Source organism: Cherax quadricarinatus, chromosome 21 (genome assembly GCF_038502225.1).
Source record: "Cherax quadricarinatus isolate ZL_2023a chromosome 21, ASM3850222v1, whole genome shotgun sequence".
Taxonomy (NCBI): Eukaryota; Metazoa; Arthropoda; class Malacostraca; order Decapoda; family Parastacidae; genus Cherax; species Cherax quadricarinatus.
In genome coordinates, this window is record NC_091312.1 from 11,203,257 (window position 1) to 11,229,787 (window position 26,531).

A 26,531-nucleotide genomic window follows, 5' to 3' on the forward strand; every position below is an offset into this window, starting at 1 on the left:
AAGAGTGATCTGTGCCTTGTGTTATGGTCATGTGTTCTATTGAGGCTGGTAAGGAGACGTTTGAGGGGAGGGTTTATATCCGAGTTAAGTGTTCTATGTATGTACTAGGTACAATAATAAGTATGGATGTTTTGTATGTTGAGTAGGTTTAGAGTTTTGAATATTGGTGGAGTGTGCTGCCTGTAGTGGGAATTTGTTATTCTGACTGCAGCCTTTTGTTGGGTAATTAATGGTCTGAGATGGTTTATTGTTGTTGAGCCCCATGCACAAATTCCATAGGTGAGATGGGGGTAAATAAATGAGTGATATAGGGCCAGGAGGGCTGACTGTGGAACATAGTACCGTATCTTCAATAGTATGCCTACGGTCTTGGAAATTTGTTGTATATGTGTTTGAAATTTGAGTCTATTATCAAGGTATTGGTGTGGATAAACGAAAAACAGATAGCAGAAGATAGCATCTCTCAAGCGATCATATGTGAAAAGGCTAGGGAGTTGCATGACGATTTAATTAGAAAAATGCCTGCAACTAATGGTGATGCGAGTGACTTTAAGGCCAGCAAAGGTTGGTTTGAGAGATTTAAGAATTGTAGTGGCATACACAATGTGATAAGGCATGGTGAGGCTGCCAGTTTGGACCAAAAAATGTCTGAAAAATATGTGCAGGAATTCAAGGAGTACATAGAGGCTGAAGGATTGAAACCCCAACAAGTGTTTAATTGTGACGAAACAAACCTGTTTTGGAAGAAAATGCCAAACAGGACCTACATTACTCAGGAGGAAAAGGCACTCCCAGGACATAAGCCTATGAAAGACAGGCCTACTCTTTTGTTGTGTGGTAATGCTAGTGGTGATTGCAAAGTGAAACCTTTATTGGTGTATCACTCTGAAACTCCCAGAGTGTTCAGGCAAAACAATGTCCTCAATGTGCCGTTAGGCATGGATCACTAGGGACTTTTTCTATGACTGGTTTCACCATGTGTTTGCCCCCACTGTGAAAAATTACCTCCTGGAAAATAAATTGGACCTTAAGTGCCTCCTGGTATTAGACAATGCTCCTGGTCATCCTTCAAACTTGGCTGAGCGAATTTCTGGGGACATGAGTTTCATCAAGGTTAAGTTTTTGCCTCCTAATACCACTCCTCTCCTGCAGCCCATAGACCAGCAGATCATTTCAAACTTCAAAAAACTCTACACAAAAGCTATGTTTCAAAAGTGCTTTGAAGTGACCTCAGTCACTCAGTTGACCCTAATAGAGTTTTGGAAAGATCACTTTAGTATCCTCACTTGTGTAAACCTTATAGGTAAGGCTTGGGAGGGAGTGACTAAGAGGACCTTGAACTCTGCTTGGAGGAAATTGTGGCCAGAATGTGTAGAAGAGAGGGATTTTGAAGGGTTTTGGGCTAACCCTGGGAAGCCTATGCCAGTTGTGGATTCTATTGTGGCATTGGGGAAGTCCTTGGGGTTGGAGGTTAGTGGGAAGGATGTGGAAGAGTTGGTGGAGGAGGACAGTGAAGAACTAACCACTGATGAGCTGCAAGAGCATCTGCAGCAGCAAAAGGCCACACCTGGGGAAATTGCTTCAGAGGAGGGGAGAGAGAAATTGAAGAAGTTGCCTACTTCAAAGATTAAAGAAATGTGTGCAGAGTGGGTTGAACTGCAAACCTTTATGGATGAAAATCACCCTGACACAGCTATTGCAAGCTGTGTTGGCAACCTGTACAGTGACAATATTGTGGCTCATTTTAGGAAAATCTTAAAGGAACGTGAGGTACAGAGCTCCATGGACAGAATCGTTGTGCGACAGAGGTCCAGTGACTCTCAAGTTGGTCCTAGTGGCATTAAAAGAAGAAGGGAAGTAACCCCGGAAAAGGACTTGCTACCTCAAGTCCTCATGGAAGGGGATTCCCCCTCCAAACCATAACAACTTCCATCATTTCCCCTCCTCCCATCTCATCAATCATCACCAGATCTTCAATAAAGGTTAGTGTCATGTATTCTTTATTTAGTACAGTAGTAATTGTGCATGTCTTCTTCTGTTTGTGTGTAGGAAAATGTATATTTCATGTTTTAAATTTTTTTTTTCATACTTTGGGGTGTCAGGAACGGATTAATTTGATTTCCATTATTTCTTATGGGGAAAACTAATTCAGCTAACGATAATTTCATCTAATGATGAGCTCTCATGACAGATTAATATCATTAGGCGAGGGTCCACTGTAATGGAAATCCAATAAATCCGTTTCAGACACCCAAGAGTATTAAAAAAAATAATTTTTTCACATGAAATATGCTTTTTCCTACACAGAAAACAATGAGACATGCAGAATAAATATTTATTAATGTACATTAATAATTTATAAAATGTCACTTACCTGTATTGAAGACTTATTGATAAGTGATGAGACGGGAGGAGGGGAGAGGATGAAGGTGTATTATTGTTTGTAAGGGGAATCCCCTTCCATAAGGACTTTAGGTAGCAAGTTCTTTTCTGGGGTTACCTCCCTTCTTTGCTTTTTAATGCCACTAGGACCAGCTTGAGTCACTGGACCCCTGTCGCACCAAAAATCTGTCCATAGAGCTCAGTTTCTGGCGTGTCTTTAAGATTTCCCTAAAATGGGACACAGCATTGTCACTGTAAAAGTCACCAGCACGGCTTGCAACAGCTGTGTGAGGGTGATGTTCATCCATAAAGGCTTGCACCTTTGTCCACATTGTACAAATGTCCTTAATCGTTAAAGAAGGCAACTTCCTCCGTCTCTCTTCCCCCTCCTCTGAGGCAATTTCCTCAGCTGTGGTCTGTTGCTGTTGCAGATGCTCTTGCAGCTCATCAGTGGTTTGCTCTTTGTTGTCGTCCTCCACCAACTCTTCCACATCCTCACCACTGACCTCCAACCCCATGGACTTCCCCAATGACACAATAGATTCCACAACTGGCATAGGCTCCTCAGAGTTAGTGCAAAACCCTTCAAAATCCCTCTCTTGTACACATTCTGGCCACAGTTTTCTCCAAGCAGAGTTCAAAGTCCTGCAAGTCACTCCCTCCCAAGCCTTACCTATAAGGTTTATGCAACTGAGGATACTGAAGTGGTCTTTTTCAGACTCTCTTAGTGACGGTCAATTCAGTGCCTGAGGTCACTTCAAAGCACTTTTGAAACACTGCTTTGGTGTACAGTTTTTTGAAATTTGAAAAGACCTGCTGGTCTATGGGCTGGAGGAGAGGAGTGGTGTTAGGAGGCAAAAACTTTATTTTGATAAAGCTCAAGTCCCCCGCAATTCGCTCTTGCAAGTCTGGAGGATGAGCAGGAGCATTGTCTAATACCAAGAGGCACATGAGCTCCAATTTATTTTCCAGGAGGTATTTTTTCACACTGGGGCCAATCACTTGATAGAACCAATCGTGGAAAATGTCCCTAGTGACCCATGCCTAACTGTTTGCCCTCCACATCACACACAAATTAGACTTGATGACACTGTTTTTCTTGAACACTGGGAGTTTCAGAGTGATACACCAGTAAAGGCTTCACTTTGCAATCCCCACTAGCATTACTACAAAACATGAGAGTTAGCCTGTCTTTCATAGGCTTGTGACATGGGAGTGTCTTTTCCTCCTGAGTAATGTAGGTTCTGTTTGGCATTTTCTTCCAAAACAGGCCTGTTTCGTCGCAATTGAACACTTGTTGGGGTTTTAATTTTTCAGCCTCTATGTACCTCTTAAAGTCCTGCACATTTTTCAGCCGCTTTTTTGTCAGAGCTGGCAGCCTCACCATGCCTTATCACACTGTGTATGCCACTACGATTCTTAAATCTCTCAAACCAACCTTAGCTGGCCTTAAATTCACTAACATCAGCACTAGTTCCAGGCATTTTCTTAATTAGATCATCATGCAACTGCCTTGCCTTTTCACATATAATTGACTGTGAAACACTATCTCTTGATAATTGTTTCTAGTTGATCCACACCAATAACAGTCTCCCACATCTTCGAGAATTTGGAATGTCTGTTTTGTAATAATGTTGGTAGAATTACCGACAATATGTAAAGTAAAAGGACAACGTTTCGCTCTCCAGGAGCTTTATCAAGCCATTACAAACAGTACATGGACACAGAGGGTATATATAGGCTCAGAGTGAGGTGCAGTACTAGTGGTAGTAGTAGTAGTAGTGACATAAGTTGTAGTAGTAGTAGTAATACAATATGGTAGAGCAATTAACTCGTACATGAGCAAAAGGATATAAAAACTATTACTTGGGTAGCATAAAAATAAGTTAGACAAATATAGACTGGATAGAGAAGGCCTGTTTCAGTGTTCATTCTCTGTAATGTGCTTGCGTAGTATTAACAGGAGAGACTATGTGATGGCAGAGTTTAATGTTTTCAGGAGGATTCTTGCTAAGACTTCAGAGATGGTGAAGCTGCCTTTGTTTTGTTTAATTGTATTTGAAGCAGCGATTAGTGCTGATTCGAGGCACTTGCGTCTGCGGAAATTAGTTTCTTTGATCACTAATTGGGCGTCCCTGAATTTCATGAGATGATTGGTGGAATTTCGGTGTTGTACACAGGCGTTGTTCAAGTTATCGTTCCTACATGCGTAAATGTGTTCATTGAGGCGTGTGTCGAGGTTTCTTGCTGTTTCACCTACATAAATCTTGTTGCAGCCTCCACAGGGTATAGTGTAAACCCCTGCATTGACTGGTTCATGGTGCTTTGATTTTGTCCTGGTCAGATCCTTTACTGAAGTGCTGGAAGCGATGGCGACATCTGGTGTTACTTTGTGAAAGTGCTTTAGAAATGTTCAGTGCAACCTGGCTGTTGGGAAGAATTATAACTTTGTTAGGAGTGGTGTTGGTGCGTGGAGAATTAATGATCTGAAGAGCTCTTTTCTTGCAGTCTTTGATGAAAAACGAAGGAAAATGTAACTCAGTGAAGGTTTGGTGAATGTATGTACATTCCTCGTCAAGAAACTCAGGACTACAAATTCGGTATGCTCTTAGGAAAAAGGACTACAAATTCGGTATGCTCTTAGGAGAAACCCGATTAAGTCATTAAGTAAGTAAGTAAGTTTATTCAGGTATACACAAATACAGTTACATAGAATTATCATACATAGCAGCATATGTGTAGAGAACCTAGGATAACCCAAAAAAGTCAGACAGAGTGACTTATTTCCATTGGGGTCCTTCAAAATATGATGAATATGATGATGCCTCTTTTAGTCTTAGTATCTTGACTGCAATACCACTAGTATTGCACCTCACTCTGAGCCTATATATACCCTCTTTGTCCATGTACTGTTTGTAATGGCTTGACAAAGCTCCTGTAGAGCAAAATGTTGCCACAATAAAATGTCACATTAGTTGAACTTGTGTCCTTTTACTTTACAATCTCTGTTTTGTAAGCACATTTGCACCTTTTGCAACAACAGCTTCCTTGATTGCCTTTTTGTTGGCCAAGATAGTAGCGATGGTTGATTGGGATTTGTTATACAACCTGGCCAGCTCGGAGGCATGCACTCCACTTTCATACTTTGCGATTATCTCTTTCTTCAGTTCAATAGTATTTCTCACCCTTTTTACCACAGGGTTGGCACTAGTAGCTTTCTTTGGGCCCATGGTGGCTTATTTAGCAGTTACAAGCACTAAAAACAATCGTATAATACAAAATGTATCGCATGTATGCGTGGAATCATCTGCACTGGCTTGTAAACAATGGTACACTAGCCACACTGGACTGGCTGGGCGGCTCAGGGCGCGTGGACACATTCTGGATGAATATCCTTAACTGAGTTTTTTATCGTTTGCCGAGCCAATATTTTGACGCAAAAACATATCAGTATCCAATTTCTTCGCTATCCGATGGCAGCGTTAACTGAGGGTTCACTGTACTTCTCCACACACACGATTTGATTTGAGTGGGACTTGCACATGAGTGAATAGAATTATCAAAGTTTATTGCTTGGGAGGCATTGAAAATTGGGTTGGGCAAATATGATTCTGTTAGTGGGATGGTTTGTGAAGGACATGCCTAGTATGGGCTAACAGGCCTGCTGCAGTGTTCCTGCTTTCTTATGAGCAAACATTTATGGATGAACATCACCTTGACACAGCTGTTGCAGGCCGTGCTGGCAGCATCTACAATGACAATGTTGTGTCCCATTTTAGGGAAATCTTAAAGAGTTGCCAGAAACAGAGCTCTCTGGACAGATATTTAGTGCCACAGGTGTGCAGTGACTCTCAGGCTGGTCCTAGTGGCATTAAAAAACAAAGAAGGGAAGTAACCCCAGAAAAGGACTTGGTACCTGAAGTTTTAATGGAAGGGAATTCTCCTTCCAGACAATAATACACCTCCATCCTCTCCCCTCCCGTCTCATCACTCATCAGTAAGTCTTCAATAAAGGTAAGTGTCATTTTAGTAATGTTTTACTCTGCATGTCTCATTGTTTCCTGTGTAGAGAAATGTATATTTCATGTAAAAAAATTATTTTGTTTAATACTTTTGGGTGTCTGGAATGGATTAATTGGATTTCCATTATTTCTTATGGGGAAAATTAATTCGGATTAAGTCAGATTCAGTATAAGATACTCTCTCTGGAAAGGTTTAATTATGTTATCTGGGGGCCCACTGTATTAATGTAACCATTCTCCTTTAGTTAACGAGCTTTCCTTTAACTGCCTGAACCTTGCTAGAGTGCTGGTATTTCACAAAATATGATGAACGATGTTAGGTAAGAAAACTATTATTTTTATGATATTAAAATAATTTGATACAGCTCCCAGTAAAGTAGGCCTTAGATAAGGATGTGTGATGTCACCATGGTTGTTCAATATATTTATAGATGGGGTGGTAAGAGAAGTGAATGTGCAGGTGTTGGGAAGAGGTGTGGGGTTAAAAGATGAAGAATCTAACACAGAGTGGGAGTTGTCACAGTTGCTCTTTGCTTTTGACACTGTGCCTTTGGGAGATTCTGAAGAGAAGTTGCAGAGGTTGGTGGATGAGTTTGGTAGGGTATGTAAAAGAAGAAAATTAAAAGTGAATATAGGAAAGAGTAAGGTGATGAGGACAACAAAAAAGATTAGGTGATGAAAGACTGGATATCAGATTGGAGGGAGAGAGTATGGAGGAGGTGAATGTGTTCAGATATTTGGGAGTGGACATGTCAGCAGATGGGTCTATGAAGGATGAGGTGAATCATAGAATTGACGAAGGGAAAAAGGCGAGTGGTGGACTGAGGAGTCTGTGGAGACAAAGAACTTTATCCATGAAAGCAAAGAGGGGAATGTATAAGAGTAAAGTTATACCAATGCTCCTATATGGGTGTGAGGCATGGGTTGAAAATGTTGCAACAAGGAGAAGGCTGGAGGCAGTGGAGATGTCATGTCTGAGGGCAATGTGTGGTGTGAAAATAATGCAGACAATCCGTAGTTTGGAGATTAGGAGGTGTGGGATTACCAAAACTATTATCCAGAGGGCTGAGGAGGGGTTACTGAGATGGTTTGGACATGTAAAGAGGATGGAACAAAAAAGAATGGTTTTGAGAGTGTATAAATCTGTAGTGAAGGGAAGGCGGGGTAGGGGTCGGCCTAGGAAAGGTTGGAGGGAAACGGTAAAGGAGGTTTTGTGTGGGAGGGGCTTGGACTTTCAGCAAGCGTGCGGAAGTGTGTTAGATAGGAGTGAATGGAGACAAATGGTTTTTAATACTTGATGTGCTGTTGGAGTGTAAGCAAGGTAACATTTATGAAGGGATTCAGGGAAAACGGCAGACCGGACTTGATTCCTGGAGATGGGAAGTACATTGCTGGCACTCTGAAGGAAGGGTGTTAATGTTGCAATTTTATAACTGTAGTGTAAGCAAGCATGCCTCTGGCAAGACAATGATGGAGTGAATGATGGTGAAAGTTTTTCTTTTTCAGGCCACTCTGCCTTGGTGGGAAACAGCCGATGTGTTAATAAATAAAAAATAGCTCTCTTGGAGGTCTGAAGAATGCAACTGTATTTTCCATATTTGTTTTTCAGTCCATAAGTCGCACAAAAAATTAGTAGTGCAGCTTTCAAGAATGTAGCCCGCATGAATTATGATCATCCATTGTACCCACTTACTACTTAATGAACAGAGGTAGCAGTCACCTCCCTCCTACCTGCCTTCCCATCATCACACACACCCAGATCTGCTCTTTGCTACACATCAGCACCAGTCCACTGCATCTCTGAATTGGCTGTATAAATGTTACATGCGTGAGAGGGCAATTCTATGGTGTCGTTTATGTGAGTGAGGATGTTTTATCAGGCTGTAAATAACAAAGGCAAAATACCGTGACTGGAACAATACACAAATAACCCACACATAAGAGAGGGGAGCTTACGACAATGTTTTGGTCTGACTTGGACCATTTACAAAGTCACACTAACAGAGAGGAGAGAATGGGGCAGTATACATGTATATAGGCCAGCAGACAGGGATGGGACAAAGGGGTAGTAGGAAAGGAAATAGAGAGGTAGTAGTAGTAATAGTAAAGTCAGTCAAAGACCAAGAGAGAGGAGCACTGCAGGAGGGCTATGGGCCTACTAAGGGTAGGAAGAAAAACACAGGAGGGGAAGAATATAAAGAATCAAACACCCAAGGCAGAAGAAAGAAAACCCAAAGAAGAAAGAGGAAAAAGGAAAGGAGAAGAGGGAGGAGAAAAAAAAAAGAATCAGGTTAAGTTACGGGTGTTCTGAAGTTTGGAACATTTTACAATGTAATGGGAAAGGAAGGCATCTACAGAGACAAAGCCAGGACTAAGATTCATACAAGGAAAGGTGCGTATAAGGAAGGATTCAACCAGATGGTGACTGAAAGTTAGAAGTAGGGTAGACAGTTTCTTGGTCCTTGACTGACTCCACTATTACTATTACTACTACTACCACTGCCTCTCTACTTCCTTTCCTATTACCTCTCTTATCCTGTCCCTGTCTGCTGGCCTATATATACTGCCCTTTTCTCTCCTTTCTGTTAGTGTGATTTTGTAAATGGTCCAAGTCCGACCGAAACGTTGTAAACTCCCCTCTCCTATGTGCGGGTTATTTGTGCGTGTTTATCAGGTTATGCCTGCCCTCTGACAACATGCTATAGTTATGAGAGGTATGCCTTACACTGTCTCTCTGATTTCTTTATGTCTAGTGCCCTCAGTAAAGATTAACAGTTAGAGTATTTTTTGATGATAAGTCAGACATATGTGCAACAGTTAGGTATCTTTACTCCAAAATGTTTTGTCTACACAGTAGGCTTCTTCAATTGGATACAGAGGAGGCAGCAGAAGCAGTAGAGATGTAAAGACGATGTAATTAGTCCGTCACCCTTGAAAATGTAGTTTTGAGGTGGTCAGTCCCTCAGCCTGGAGAAATTTTGCTCTATAGTCTGGAACAACGTGAAGTTGCACCAGCAGTATGGAGACTTAGCCAAATTTCAAAGTGTGCACCAGGGTCCAAGAATTTAAAAAAAAAATTTTTGTTATTTTTTCTTATGAAATGATAGAGAATCTTTTTCTGAAGGTAATAAAACAAAAAGTACGAAATTTGATGGAAAATTGACAAAATTATGCTCTAGCGAATTTTGACGTGACAGCGATATTTACGAGTCGGTGATTTTGCCGACTTTGACTCCCATTTTAGGCCAATTACATTATTTCAGTCGACCAAATTCTTAGCTATTTCACTAATATTACTTCTATTCTATCGATTGAGCACAAGAAATCGCCAAATCAACTGTTTCAACTACAAAATAAAGTGATCGGAAATTGGTAATTTGGCCAATTTAACACAAAGTTCAAAATATATTCCAATTTCAAAATAGGGTCCAGAATAAACAATGTAGGTATTCCTGGCACTAAACTAACATTTCCTCTGTTCATTAGTTATGTTTTGAGGCTTTACAAATGAATTCCATTTTGATTTTTTATTAACATAATGAATTTTTATTCAAACCAAAAAAATAGAAGATTTATTGTTATGCAAGATTGTAATAATTGTATAAATATCATCACCATATTTGTGAATGTATATTAGACCCACCAGCTGGTGTGTATTAGACATGTGAGGTCGTTTGTTTACTCTTGAACATCAGCAAAAATTTAACATTTCCGCTACTTTGAGCTCAGTTTCAAGTCATTTCCAGTACTAAAACCAATCAAAATCATCTCTATTTCTGTAATAGTCGCTGTTTTAATCGAAAATCATGATATCAGTTTTTTTTCTCTCATTATACACTGTGTGCTGCAGGATTTGCTTTATGTGGTGCACACATACCACATAGATGTATTCTCTCATACCTAGGCCCAAATTTACCACTCACAGCTTATCAGAGTGAGCTGAGCTCATGGCGTAGATCTACGGTTTGGACCCTGAACGTAAAACCGTAGATCTATGGCACGGACTCTGAAAGGGTTAAACAGCACGTCTTTGAATGACGTTGTGTTGTTCACAGTGTATTTGAATGAATGAATACAATGAATACAAATTGTAAAATAAAACTTTGTGAAGTATGATAATCATACAAATGCACAATAATTTGCTCCTTAACTTACCCATGTTGCAAATGAGTACTAAAGTTGCACTGTGCACCCGTGATGTCTGTGGTAACAAAAAACAGAAAAGTATGACTTTAGAAACAAAACTGGAAGTTTTAAAGAGGTTAGACGATGAACAGTGAGTGTGGTTTTGTTATACGTCAGTTCACTTAAAGTCACAGTGTCCAAGAACCTATCAATGACATTAAGTGAGGACTTACTGTATACTGTTAGAGGCAAGGTGCAGATAATCTTGATGGCAGGAGAGGCAGAGCCCACTAGTAAGAATGTAATCATTTGAGAGGGCAGGTCTTTCTCAAATCTATCCCTTCTCACTTGTAACTAGTGGTCAGGCAAAAAGTTATCAAGAGATGTTCTCTTTAACAAGGTACTATTGTGTTACAGTGTTTGACAGAGTGAATATGATAATGGTATACAATATCAACAAGTTGATAAGTAAGACACATAGGTATCTTTATTCTAAAACATTTTGGAATAAAGATACCTATCTGTTGTATCTTATCAATTTGTCAGTACCATATCTCATTTTAGCTCTCTCTATGACTTTTTGGGAAATGATTGGAAGGCCAATATGATTTTGTCCTGAAAATTGGTATAACTGAGTCAAGTTCTTGTAACATGTGGCAACTATTGCGAGTGGTGTGAGGAGCAAATTGGCAACTTGATTAGGTTCAAGGCCTGTCTATTGTACATTTTTATTAAGGTTGCAGTTCATCAGCACAATAGTGTTATGGTAAGATTAAGGAAGTGAAGCTGTCTTATTTAGGATTAGGGTATAGTATTATGTAAATATTTTGGTATAGTCTGAAATAAAACAGTTCACAAAACAAGCTGTGCAGTCTAGAAGAGCCAGGTCTCCACAGGGATGAATTGTCCAATATTCTTTCTAAGAGGTTGAAAAACCTATTGAAACTACATTAATAATTCTGATCATTATGTGTGCTGTACTTTCAAGTGTGTTTTGACATGTATTTAACTATATTTGACATATTATTGGTAAATACAATATTGATAGTCATAAAAAGTTTACATTGGCTGTATCAAATCACATCATATCAAATCAAATCAAATCAAATCAAGTTTATTCTCCATAAAGATTACAATGTGGGGTTTACATATAATAGGATATTGTGTGGTTTACATATTATATAAAGCTAATTACAGAGAGGGCCACTATCACACCTAGCATGACTAGGCATGGGCAGACTAAAATCAATTCAAAACTCTATATTGGTACAGATTAAGGAGCATATTGGTATTAAGGCTAAGTAACTGCATTACAGTTTGTAAATTTAGCAATGTGAATGGTTTTGTTTTGGTACAATACATAGTTTCTATTGAAGCTCCTATATTGGAGTATCACAGGCAAACTTATGACTAGTTAAGATTTGTTAGGTAATAGTTGTACTACTTATTTCTATGTTTATAGTCAATTGGGTGAGTGTAGGTGCGAATTGTGGGGAAACACAGATATCGAGGGGAGGTCTAGGTTGTTTTTTGTGTGTGTATGATACAAGAGAATAGGCGATTTTCATGTAGTTAGCTGACGGTGAGGTGTGTCAGGAAGATAAGATGTTTTCTAATAGTGATGAATGTGTCTGCAGTTCTAGAGTTTTCAGGTAGGGTGTTCCAGATTTTAGGTCCTTTTATGTACATTGAATTTTTGTATAGGTTTAGCCGGACACGGGGAATGTCATAGAGATGTTTGTGTCTGGTGTTATGCCTGTGGGTCCTGTCACAACTATCATATTTTGCTAAATCAAGTTTGTTACATATCAGGGGTATGTGTAATTCTTGAGGCTATATTATGGGTTATAAATAACTAGTAAACTACAGTTGGCACCTGTCATTGTAGAATTTTGCAATTTTATATAGTTGCTGGTTTCTTATGAAATCTCTTGCTAAAGCAAAGAGCATACAGGAAGAAAAGCTCTTCTCAATAAGTCAGAGTTTGCCAAGAGATGTGTTGTTATGGACACCATCTTTGCAAAAATTTAACACACCTGCTTTTAGTTTTGGATGGGTCATTTATGGGCATTGTGATAATTATTCTATTTTCGTGTAATTTTTTGGGTCACAGGGTCAGATTGGTTCAATAGTTTCTTTGCTTTGAGCAGCCATTTTTATGCTTAGTGTTTAGTGATTTGAATCTCTATTTTTTGCCGTTTATTGTTAAAGGAAAACTAAGACTCTTAACAAGAACACATTGTCATTTTTATATTTTTATTTTTTTTCAGATTTTGAACGTCGGGCTGTCCAAGCATCAGGAGAGACACAGGAATTTGCTGGGTGCCCTGTGATGTTTCATCCTGGTCGGTACCATGGTGCTCCTGAAGAAATTTTCCATATTTATACAGAAGCCGGTGGAGATCCCAAGAAGATGGTGATGGGTCACCTTGATAGTTAGTAATGTCTGTTGATTGGTTTTCTTCGTGTATTATGTAAGTGACACATCTATGGTTTAATTGAGTACTATACAACAAATAATGCAGGTCTTGACATTAATCAGTTGTAGATTCAGAAATTTATTTGTAAGTGAAGCAGGCACTGAGAGCACAGTATGGCAGACTTTATTTAGTACTGATAAAGTATTGGCAGCTTTTCTTTTTCTTTTTTTGGGCCACCCTGCCTCGGTGGGATACAGCCGGTGCATTGAAAGAAAAAAGTATTGGCAAAGTACGTGATCAATCTCTCCTGTGGGTGAAGTGCTATATAATAATTTCATACAGTAATCACACTATGTTTTTCTGTATGTTTTAATGGGGTTTCATTAAATATTAACCTCAAGACAGGACGTGAGTGAGATAAAACGAACGTATAATGTTTTACAGCTTTGAGGAGGCGGTTGGAGGCAGTGGAGATGTCCTGTCTAAGGCCAATGTGTGGTGTAAATATTATGCAGAAAACTCGGAGTGTGGAAATTAGGAGAAGGTGTGGAGTTAATAAAAGTATTAGAGGGCTGAAGAGGGATTGTTAAGGTGGTTTGGTCATTTAGAGAGAATGGATCAAAGTAGAATGACATGGAGAGCATATAAATCTGTAGGGGAAGGAAGGCGGGGTAGGGGTTGTCCTCGAAAAGGTTGGAGGGAGGGGGTAAAGGAGGTTTTGTGGGCGAGGGGCTTGGACTTTCAGCAAGTGTGCGTGAGCGTGTTAGATAGGAGTGAATGGAGACAAATGGTTTTTGGGACCTGACGAACTGTTGGAGTTTGAGCAGGGTAATATTTAGTGAAGGGATTCAGGGAAACCAGTTATTTTTATATAGCTGGACTTGAGTCCTGGAAATGGGAAGTACAATGCCTGCACTTTAAAGGAAGGGTTTGGGATATTGGCAGTTTGGAGGGATATGTTATATATCTTATATATGCTTCTAAACTGTTGTATCTGGGTGCCTCTGCAAAAGCAGTGATTATGTATAAATGAGGTGAAAGTTTTGAATGATGATGAAAGTATTTTCTTTTTGGGGATTTTCTTTCTTTTTGGGTCATCCTGCCGACTTGTTGAAAAAAAAAAATATGTTTTGGTCATTTATATGTATGACAATGCAAAACAAATGCTGAATAGGCTAATTTAGTAATGAAGGCATTGATAGATTAGTGGCCCCACTACAAAGAGTATCTGTGATGTCTTTATCCTATTAATAAAAAGACAAGGCAGTGCAGTACCTAAATTAAAGCAGCAATGAATTCCACAACATATTTAGAGCCCTGAGTCAGGTCAGGCAAGGTGGCTTCCAGTCAAGGAGAGGCTGGATTGGGATTGTTCATGTCCAGCTGTACAAGTTGCACAAGGTTGCTATTAGGGTGGCTATTACTGCACAAAAAGTCTTTAACTTCACACCATGAGTTAGTTAGATATAATATTTAAAATTCATTGATAAAATAATGCCAGAAGTGCAAGTTCTATGCATATGAAATACATTCAGCTGTCATAAAAGAAATTTATATTAAGACCAACTTTCCAATAGTACTCCATATCAATGACACATGGTTTAGCTATTAATAATTTAGCTAAATCAATGAAATTTGAATAAAATCATGGGCATCATAAAGAGCATGTAGTACAAGAAGCCCCCTCAGAAGGTGATGACTGTGATGAGTCAGTGTTAAAACAATAAACATTATTTCAAGGGTGTGGGACTGATGTTTGTATGCTTTGCTTAAACAGTCCATTTGCTGTAGTGTGTGTGTGTGTGTCCAGACTAAATCCTATGTATAATGTGATACTGTGTATAGCTCTATAGTTGTAAAACTACAAGTCCACCATTTGTTGGATAGTTTGACACCTAGTGAATATAGTATTAAGAGTTTTTGTATAAGTGAAGTGGTACATTTAGTATAGAATTGACTACAATACTAGAGAGATATTCAGTGTAGTTAGATTCAGTATATGCCACAAGGTAGTGTACAGCTGTGTGGTAACACTAAATACTGAGTACCTCAATAATGGGATCAAAACTCTAGAAAGATGGATTTAGGATTATCTATACAACATACACAGGAACAGATAAGTACCCATGAACCTATTGAGATGGGTAAAGCCTTGTAATATCTACTCCGGTTGCAATCTTGTATAAGTTTGTTCTGGATGGGTTGATGAAATGATCACCTGGGGACCATGGTGTGTTCTTTGTTTTTATTAATTAACTTCTATTTTTTTTCCTTTCAACACAGCACTAGCCGTCTCCCACCAAGGTAGGGCGACTTGAAAAAGAAGAAACACTTTCACCATCACTCACTGTAGTATCACCGATACTACAGTTCAAAACTGCAGTATCTCCACCCCTACTTCAGATTGCAGCCACTGTACTTCCCACCTCCAGGACTCAAGTCTGGCTAACCAGTTTCTCTGCATCCCTTCATAAATGTTACTTTACTCACACTCCAACAGTACATCAAGTCATAAAAATGACTTGCCTCCATTCACTCCTATCTAACATGTTCACACAGGCTTGCTGGATGTCCAAGCCCCTTGCATACAAGGGGCTTGGACATCCAACCTTTCTTAGGATGACCCTCTACCCCACTTTCCCTCCACTACAGATTTATACACACTCCAAGTCATCCTGTTTTAATGACTCCATAATTCTGTGTAAATGTACCTCATGCACTCCACTACTATAATACTTCTAGTGTTAGTATTATTCCAACTGAAGTTATGGTTTACTTCTGGCTAAATCCTATATACAGTGGAACCTCAGTACTCGAACAGCTCTGTACTTGAACAATTTCGTATTTGAATGCTTTGTTTGGTAAACAAATCTCTCGGTAGTCAGCCATTTGCTGGGCACTCGACCAAACAAACACAACCTGCCAAAATTTCACTGTAAACTATTTTGTGTTTCTTCGCAGTTTTTGGTGTTTTTTTATATTATTTAAATAAGTCACCATGGGACCTAAGAGGGTTAGTGATAACAGCCAACCAAAAAGAAAATTGGTTGGGAAAAATTCGTTTGGTACTCGGAAAAATCGGCACTCGAACAGCCTTCTGGAATGAATTAAGTTCAAGTGCTGAAGTTCCACTGTAAATATTTTCTGTAAATATTTCCAATGTTGAATATTCAGCGAAATACAGTAATAATATAATAAGTCCCACTTGTGAATTTATGAGCATGAATCAGGAAGAGATGTAGCTCTTACACAGTCCGTATACATACTGTAACTCTGGATTCAACAAGGTGCTGGCAACATTCCTTAGAGATTCTGTCTGTGTTGATATGATAACATCATGCAGTTGCTGCAGTGGGGCTCTTATCAGGTGCTTGATAAAATTCTGCTGTTGGTAAAACATTGCTAAATAAAAGTTTTCCCTGCTTAAAGTGTCTTAGAATTACTGTAAAGAAACATTTTTAATTTGTTGTGAACTCTTTATATTTATTAACTAGTATTTATTTGAGTTGAACACTTTCCTTCATCATTTTATTTTGCATTGTCAGGTCCGACTCTTAACTTGGTTTTGCATTCTCTCTATTACACTTGGACAGGCTTTATTTTTTTCATGAAACATAACCAAAATCTGCCAATTCTATTGGGATTTGCCCTTTCCAATCTCTCAGAGGCCACCATAAATGCCTCTTTACCCACATTAGTTATTTGCTTGCAATTCTTGAATTTTTTATTGCATTCATTAGTTGCCAACCTAAGAATGGATCTATATTTGATGTGGTTGATTTTTTGAAGAAAGCGCATAACAATTTTCACTATTTATTAGCTAAGAAATATCTTTCCATGAAATTTATCATAAAATTTAGGTAAAATAGCAAACTGTGTATATATAAACCATGTCTCTGAACATTGGGGAAAGGAGAGATGGTTTAATTTAATCCAACTTTTAAATAATCAGATCTATCCAAGTTCCTGCTGGAGTTGGTTAATAGGTGACTACATTTTATTCTAATGTTGGACACAGTATTCTTGCATGCATCAAATTTTCTATTTATTAATAATTTGCTTGATTAATGTCTTTACAGGAACCTTCCATACATTAGATGGTTTGGTGGAGTATGCATCACTTGGCACCTACTGCGAGTATGACTTGTTTGGGATAGAGACTTCTCATTACCAGCTTAACACAAGTGTTGACATGCCCTCTGATGCACAAAGAATTGAACGCATAAAGCACTTGGTTGACAATGGCTTTGAAGATAAAATTCTCATAGCTCATGACATTCACACCTTGCACCGTTTGGTTAGTAAATTACTTTTACTTTTAGTAAGCCTTTTGTAAATGTTGTACACAGCTATTCGTCTTTGCCGTCTGAGTATATTTTTTCTTTCTTGTACCACTTTGTGACATATTTTGCATCTTTAGTGATACTGTTACCATTCAAAGTGGCATGAACACTTGTACTGGCATTATTCACTAATGTATTTACAATGATAGAATGTGGGGCAGAAGTTTGTGGTTATAGGAGGGTGGGGGCAGGAGGAAAGAGGAGTGATTGGTGGAATGATGAAGTAAAGGGTGTGATAAAAGAGAAAAAGGTAGCTTATGAGAGGTTTTTACAAAGCAGAAGTGTTATAAGAAGAGTAAATATAGCCCATATATGTGAACAAGTTTTTTTTTTTTTCTTTAATTTTACCAACACTCTTATATGGGTGTGAAGCTGCAGCAGCGAGGAGATTGGAGGCAGCGGAGATGTCCTGTTTGCAATGTGTGGTGTAAATATTATGCAGAAAATTCGGAGTGTGGAAATTAGGAGAAGGTGTGGAGTTAATAAAAGTATTAGTGAGTGAGGTGGTTTGGTCATTTAGAGAGAATTCACAGTAGAATGACATGGAAAGCATTTCTTGTAGGGGTCGTCCTCCACTCTACAGTTTGGAGGGATATACTGTTGTATTCTGAGCACCTCTGCATGATATTCACTATTTTCTTTCTTTTTTGGGTCACCCTGCCTCGGTGTTATTTACAATGATGTAAATATAGCCCCAATTTTTTTCTTTAATTTCCTCTACTCTTCCTAATTTTTTTAACAGTCAGGATGTTTCCCACCAAGGTAGGGTGTAAGTAAGTAAGTAAGTAAATTTATTCAGGTATACACAAATACAGTTACATAGAATTATCATACATAGCAGCATATGTGTAGAGAACCTAGGATAACCCAAAAAAGTCAGACAGAGTGACTTATTTCCATTGGGGTCCTTTTACCTTATTATTATAATATAAAGGTTATAATATTTTCTTATTATTCTACAATGAAGATAACATCTTATTATCATACTAAAAAGACTATCTACTACACGAGGGTCATTAAGACTATCTACAATACGAGGGTCATTACTAGGAATAAGGTGGTCAATAAAGACTGAAACACTTTCACTGTCAGTCAGTCACTGTCTTGTATTATTATTGGTAGAATTACCGACGGTATGTTAAGTAAAAAGACACAAATGCAACTAATGTGACATTTTATTGTGGCATCATTTCGCTCTCCAGGAGCTTTATCAAACTGTTACAAACAATACACGGACACAGAGGGTATATATAGGCTTAGAGTGGTAGTAGTAGTAATATTAGTTATGGTAGAACAACCAACTTGCACATGAGTAAAAGGTTATAAAAGCTATTACTACTTGGGTAGCATAAAAATAAGTTAGACAAATGTTGACAGTCAGATTTGAGAAGGTCTGTTGCAGTGTTCCTCCTCCTTAATGAGCTTGTGTAGTATTAGCAGCAGAGACTATGTGATGGAAGGGTTTACTGTTTTCAGGAGGATTCCCGCTAAGACCTCAGAGATGATGAAGCTGCCTTTTTGTTTAATTGTGTTAGAAACAACAATTAACGCACTTGCGTCTTCGGAAACAGGTTCTTTGATCACTAATCGGGTGTGTCTGAATTTCATGAGATGATTGGCGGAATTTCGGTGTTGTATGCAGGTGTTATTTAACCCTTTGAGGGTTTCGGACGTACTAGTACGTCTTACGCGCAGGGTTTTTTGACGTACTAGTACGCACAAATTCTAGCGCCGTCAAATCTCGTGGGAAAAGGCTGGTAGGCCTACATGTGAGAGAATGGGTCTGTGTGGTCGGTGTGTGCGGTAAAAAAAAAATCTGGGACCCAGTGGTTCATTGTGGGAACGCCATCTTAGTAAACAATATCCACCATGCCTCGCGGTAAGAAGCTCCTCACTCCTCGGCGAATTGGGACACTTTTGTTCACCAGTGACAGTTCTAATACAGATGGAAGTGCCAGTGAAGATGAGTTTCAAGGTTTTGGTGAGGTTTTGACCGAAACTAATGACCATAATATCGGTAATAGTGAGGAAAACCCAGACGACCCTCCGCCTTCCACCTCTGGTGCTGGGCCGTCTTGGTCACGTTCAGTTGTACCAGAATCCAAGAGGAAACTTCTATTTTCCCAAATCCCAGACTCAGATGAGAGCATGGGTGATGATAGTGATAGTGAAGTGCAATATTCCCCAGTGAAGCGTCAGTATATACGACGATGTATGCGCTCTGGTAGTGTGCCATATGCTATTCCAAGGGGAAGGAGTGCATCTCGGAGTACATCCCGTGGCTGTACAACAGGAACAGACAGTGAAAATGACGATGATACTGTTGTAATTGGGATGGAAAATGTGCGTGGTGGTAGTGGTGCCGGCGGTGAGGCACCAGCAGTGGACCATGCTGCCACCCACGCCGCTGCCTGAACTGATCTACAACAAAGGCCACCATCCCCCACCCACCCACCACACCCACCTGTCTTTGTCCAGTACCCACCAGCAGACCGCACCTGGGATTGGCAGGAAGCTGTCAATTTTGTTCCAAATGCCCACCAGTTTGATGACAGCCGAAGTGGAATACGGCCATCTTGTACACTTGGGAACAATGACACTGAACTGGAATGTTTCGAGTTATTCTTTGACGAACCACTGATGGAAAGTATTGTCATGGAAAGAAACGCATACTACAAGTACACCATGGCAAACACATTACTTTCACCAAAATCACGTCTACACCAGTGGAAGGAGGCAACTGTGGCTGAGATGTATCTTTTCTTTGCCACAATAATGCTTATGCCACATGTGTATAAGCACAAAGTGAAATCATACTGGTCAACAGACCGCCTGATTGCTTCCCCAGGTTTCAGTGATATAATGCCAGTGAATCGATTTGTGCTAATGTTACGTATGCTTCACTTCTCAGACAAAACCAGGCCTGACAGAAACGACAGGTTATATAAGATTAGGAATGTGTTTGTGTATCTGAAAGAAATTCAGTACGCATTTTTATCCCTTCAGGAAGCTTGTAATTGACGAGTCTTTGATTCTGTTCAAAGGAAGACTTTCTTTCAAGCAAGAGGAAACGCTTTGGTATAAAGTTGTTTGTGCTTTGTGACTGTTACAGTGGTCTGGTATTGGATATTATTGTGTACACTGGAAGTTATACATTGCAAAATACCAGGAAGTTATTGGGCATCTCAGGTGATGTGGTTAGAACAATGATAGAACCATACCTTGGTAAGGGGCATATATTATATACAGATAACTGGTACGCAAGCCCCTCACTCAGTGATTTTTTTTGAGTGAACATGACAGATGTGTGTGGCACAGTGCGTGCAAATCGGAAACATATGCCCAGGTTTGACGCTGGCACTCGTAGTTGTGAGGTGCAGGCGTTTGCTGCCAATGACATCATGGCATTTTGGTGGCATGACAAACGAGATGTCACGCTGTTGTCATCAGTTCACCCTAATGAAATGGCAGACAGTGGCAGGCAGCATAGAGAGAGCAATGAACCCATTCTAAAACCTGCAGCTGTGATTGATTACACCTTTAACATGCATTCAGTGGACAAATGTGACATGCAGATTGGGTTTGCTGATTGTGTTCGCAAGAGTTATAAGTGGTACATAAAACTCTTTTTCCATCTTCTGGACATTTCCATGCTCAATGCTTATAATATGTATAAGATGAGGACCAGAAACAAACCACAGTATGGCGAATTCTGTTTGTCTGTCATCAGACAAATAGTATTCAAGGAACAGCACCTGCAATTGACCGCCCACCAAATTATCAACAACTACCTGCTCGTCTGAAGCATGGTGATCACTTCCTGGTAAAAGTGCCTGCTACTGGTTTCAAGAAAAAGGCTCAGAAGAGGTGTTACGTCTGTTCACATACAAAAAAACGCCCACAACAACGCAGAGACACTCGTTTTATGTGTGAGGAATGTAAAACACCACTGTGCATGACACCATGTTTCAAAGACTTCCACAGCTGCAGAACTTCTAGAAACATTCCCTGTGACTGTATATGTGTATATAAAATATAGAAAAATAGTAATAAACAACATTTCATATCGTTTGTTTGTGTAAATATTTTCTATAAACAAAATGACAACAGTGTTTACACCCTTATTGTGTAGTATTGAAAAAGAAATAACTTACAAAATACTGATCATGTTGGCCTCAGAGGCCATAAAAGTTACTCAGAAAAAGAAAAATTGAAAAATAATTGAAAATAGTACATAAAAAAGTAAATAGAAAAATACCGGGCGACGGCAGTCGGCGATGTTACCAGATGTTGTTCAATTTTGGCAAACTTCACGCCTCCATATCTCGGTAAGTATTGACAGTAAAATTTTTTTGTTTAGCCTATAATGTTTAGAAAAAAAAACTTTTTTCACAAGAAAAAATAATTTTTTTTTTTTTAAATTTGGCCGACCCTGAGAACGAGTTTTGGAGAGGGCCTGTCGACCCTCAAAGGGTTAAGTTATCGTTCCTATATGCATTAGTGTGTTCAAGTACCTACCACACAAGCCGTTGACCTTCTACGATGTAAAGTCAATCAGGACCTTAATCTTCCTCTACCTCCTGGAGATTTTGTTGACCTGATTGAAACCTGTGTTAATTTCAGCTGTTTTTCTTTCAATAACAGGCTCTACAAACAAATCTATGGCATGGGAAGGTGGTCCCCCATCAGTGCCAACTTGTACATGGAACACCTAGAGGCTGAACACTTTGCCATCATCATCCCCTCAAGCATCACTTGGTTGCTTTACATGGACAACGTCCATGTAATAACTCCCAAAAGTTTTGACGTACGGAATCTTCGGGCAAGGCTTAACGCAGTTGAACCAGCGATCCAGTTTACACTAGAAGGAGAGTCCAGTGACAAGCTACCTTTACCAGATGTCTTTATCCACAAAGTAGATAACAATAAGATTTCAAGTTTACTGGAAACCTACAAATAAAAATGATCTCGCACGCTTCTATTCCAGTCAAGATACTAAAACCAGAAGAGGCATTATCATTGGATTTTTCCTAAGAGCATACCGAATTTGTAGTCCTGAGTTTTTTGATGAGGAATGTACATACATTCACCAAACCTTCACCGATTTACGTTTTCCTTCCTTTTTCATTAAAGACTGCAAGAAACAAGCTCTTCAGATCATTAATTCCCCACTCACCAACACCACTCCTAACAAAGTTATAACGCTTCCCAACAACCAGGTTGCATTGAACGTTTTTAAAGTACTAGCACAAGCTAACACTAGCATTGCCATCGCATCCAGCACTTCAATAAAGGATCTAACTAAGACAAAATCCAAGCACCATGAACCAGGGGTTCATGGTGCAGAGGTTTACACTTTACCCTGTGGAGGCTGTGACAGGATTTATGTAGGTGAAACAGCAAGGAACCTTGAAACATGCCTCAATGAACACATTAATGCATGTAGGAATGATAACTTGAACATCACCTGTGTACAACACCGAAATTCCACCAATCATCTCATGAAATTCAGGGACACCTAATTAGTGATCAAAGAACCTAATTTCTGCAGACGCAAGTGCCTTGAATCAGCATTAATCACTGTGTCTGACACAAACAAAACAAAGGCAGCTTCATCATCTCTGAGGTCTTAGTGAGAATCCTCCTGAAAACAGTAAACCCTGCCATCACATAGTCTGTTGCTAGGGTTGGTGTCACCCCCATGAAATCCAGGGGCGGGGGGATGGGGGGAGTAAACTCCAGTCACGTCACTACTGCATGACCAGTGACTAATGTTTAGCAGTGAGAATGTTTAAGGGCCATAAACTAAACAGGAGAATACTTCTCAACTTTATTAATAAAATAAATAATTGTAGTAATATTGAGGAAACAAACTCAAATACCAATTTGAGTACAGGCAATAGATCCTACATTTATTCGTCTTCAACAGTGCCAAAAAAATGAAACTTGAAAAATAAAGAAAAAAGTTGCAATATCAGAGAAACACTGGTTTTGATTTGACCTTGAGTACAGGTAACATCTCAATGAATCAGATCTTACATTTCCTTTCCTTCAATCCTGCAAAATCATCAATCAATGCTGTCAACTGACCCATTTTCTATGGATAACATTGCTAAGTCAGATATTCTGGATTGACTCATTGTAGACCGTAAATAGTTTTTAATCAGCTTCAACTTCAAGAAACTCCTTTCACAAGAAGCCACAGAAACACATAGTAAGGAACAACCTCAGGCAGAGTGTCAGAGTTGAAAGATTCAATGAAATCTCATTCAGCTATGAATGTTAGTGCATCCAATGCGGTCCAGTGCTTAACTTTTTCAAGATCAACATCAGCAGCTTGCAGGTATCTCCTTAGTCTTGGTATTTCAAGCATGAGCTCATTCTTGCATACTTCATTATAGAACACAGTGTCTTGAAGCCATCACCTCCAATTCTTCTTCAGAATGACCCTGAACATGGCTACCACAGTTTGATCGCATCTCTTGTTCATTATGAAAATGATCAGTGCACTTCAACATCACCCTCTTGTATGGGTGTCTCATGGAATGACACCCTATTCCTCTCTGAGGTTTTCCAGGTCCCTATTTTGGTTCTTATGGATTGCCCGGTTTACCTCCAATGATCCTACCGCTCTTACTTCATCTTACCTTACAGATGGCCCTGCCTTTGACTTACAATCACTTTTTGACTTTTTGTCAGCGACTGTTTTACTATACGAATTTTGACACATCCCTTAGTGTCCCCTCCAGCCCTTCTCTCCCCTCACCTCTGATACCCTCTCCACCTAGCTGTTTATAGCCCCGGCACTATTTTCTGCCCCACAGCATTGTATAACCCATGTCAGTTTAGCGCTTTCTTTGATAATAATAATGTTCTTAGTACTTAAAGTTTGCAACACGAATGTTTGTATGGAGGGGAATCTGCGCCAAAAACAAAATTTTGCTTCACGCAGTGCATAAGTGGTTTTCATAGTTTATTGGCCATTTTTTTGTGTCAGTTAATAGAACAGAAAATGTACTTGTGAAATGGAGATGGTTTTGGACTAGATGTCTGTTATTGTGATCAAAACTAAGCACTAAACCCACAAGGGTCATACAGTGCTGAGAAGTGGCCTAAAATAGGTCTCTTGCTGAAATTGGATTTTTTGGCATTTTTCCTGAGGAAGGGTAGGGGGGTCTCCTCCATGGGATTTTTCTAGGTTTGTTTCAATTTATTGTGATGGCCTAAACCATTACCAGTCATTCTTGGTTATATTTATTAGCTGAGAAATATGGTAAATTTTTTGTTTTTTTTTTTTGTTTTTGCATGATAAATTCAAAATAGAGGGCAAGTGTTATATAGGAGGGGTCTGGAGATTTGATTAACAGAGGAAAGGCTGCTTTAATAGCTGGATTGATTAGCATTTTTAAATTGAAATTTGTTGAATTGTGTAGTTTACTTTATAGGATAGTGTTGATAGTGCAAGAGGCAGTTTCTTGCACTGTGGATATTATTATTATTATAATCAAAAAGAAGCGCTAAGCCACAAGGGCTATACAGCGCTGCAGGGCAGGAAGCGAGGGCATCAGGTGGATGAGTAATAGGTTATGGATAACAGCAGAGCAGTGGATGGTGAAAGGGTAAAGGGCAGCAAGAGACTGAGCTAGAAAGGGCTGAGGGGAGTGCGTAAGGTATCATCAGAGTTTGTGGAATAAATCAGTCGTTGTCAAGAAGTCAATGAGAGAGTCAGGATTAAAGGAGGGTCAGAAGGGAAGGTGCACTGTGGATAGAACAGAGGCATATTAGCTAAATAGCCATTAATTTTGATGGTTTGATCAATTTGATTTGGCTTAAAATAGGCCTCAAAGTTGGTGAAATTGCAGTTGAGTAGAGCGCTTCTTAACCTTCAACTTTGCATCTGTGGAATTCCTCAAGTTTTGCATTTTTGGCATCATCACTGTTAGAAAAAATTATTTTAAGATTTTTTTTTTTTAAAAATTAAGACACTGATGGGCATTGATGTCTTAGATGTGATTTTATTGATGTTGCACATATGGCAAGAGTTGTGTAGGAGGAAAATTACTGTTCTGCTCCTTTATGGGTGGTAATTTTTACTACAGGTCGGCCATCACTAATCCAGCATCATTTGGACCTGTAGTGTGCCGGATTACAGACTGGTTAGGTTAGAATACACCTACCACTCAACTTACGACCATGTTTTTTTTTGCCAAATTTCTGGGAAATAAACAACTATTTGTGTTGTACACAGTGTTTATCCTAAACCTTACAGTACTAACAGCATAAAAAATAAAGTAAAACAAGAAATACCTAAATAAAATAAAGTCATTACAAAAATGTTATGTTGATATTCAGTAGTAAAGTTCGACTTACGTCCGGTTTCTCGGAACCGAACTCGGTCGTAAGTTGGATGGTAGGTGTACACTTAACCTGTCAATACTCTTTCTGCTACATCTTCATACCTCTTCAAGGGGGGCTCCTTGGCGTGGTGAAGAGGCTCTTGGTCTGAGGAATTAGACCTATCGGTCTTCTTCCTCAGACCGAACCTAATTACCCCCCAATCTCCCCTCCCCTATCCCATCCTCCCCATCCTCCCCTTTTTCCTTTCCTCCTCCTCCTCCCCACTCCTCCCTTTTGCCCTTCCTCTTTTTGTCCTTTGGGATTTCTCCCACAGGCGCGCTAGTTCCTAGGTAGGAGAAAGGACACCGGGGTCCATCCCATTCCGTTGAGGTTTCTTGGCGGTGGCGTAGTTTGCCGTGGAATCTGGATTGCCTAGGGATGTCCCGATCCCTCTCCGGTATCCCGGAGTAGCTTTGGGTGTCTTTTGGGCGACGGGTGTAGCTCTGGAAGCCACCTTTCGGATTCCGGGGGTGGTGGCTGAAGGAGGTATGCTTTGTGGCAGATATCCGGCCGCCCTCTCTTTTGTCCACCGAGGTAGCTCGGCAGATGTGAGGTTGCTATCCCAGATTGCTGGTTTACTGGCATGAAGGGTAGGGTATGGCACGGGTTCCATGCTGCATCTGCGCTACTAGCGGTGTCGAGTCCTCTTGGGCGCGGAGGGAGATTTCTGGCCCTTTCATCCCTCCTAGGAACTATCCCTCCCCGGTCCCCCCTTTTTTTTTTCTTTTTTTTATTTTTATTTTCTTTTCTTCTTTCTTTTTTTTTCTTAAAAACAAAAAGAAAGAAGTAACCTAACCATGGCAGCCCTAGTCCATGAACCTGGTACCCCCGGGCCCCTTCTT

General features: G+C 39.7%; 1 protein-coding gene across 3 annotated transcripts in view; it reads left to right on the forward strand.

The window, feature by feature from the left end:
- The window catches only part of LOC128689132 (phosphotriesterase-related protein), a 66,572-nt gene that overhangs the window by 28,054 nt on the left and 11,987 nt on the right, over positions 1 to 26,531 (forward strand). For all 3 annotated transcript variants that reach the window (XM_053777258.2, XM_070087225.1, XM_070087224.1), the window contains 2 exons: positions 12,800 to 12,964; positions 17,029 to 17,246. In XM_053777258.2, the coding sequence (XP_053633233.2) occupies positions 12,800 to 12,964; positions 17,029 to 17,246 (383 nt within the window). The remainder of the gene's footprint in view (positions 1 to 12,799; positions 12,965 to 17,028; positions 17,247 to 26,531) is intronic.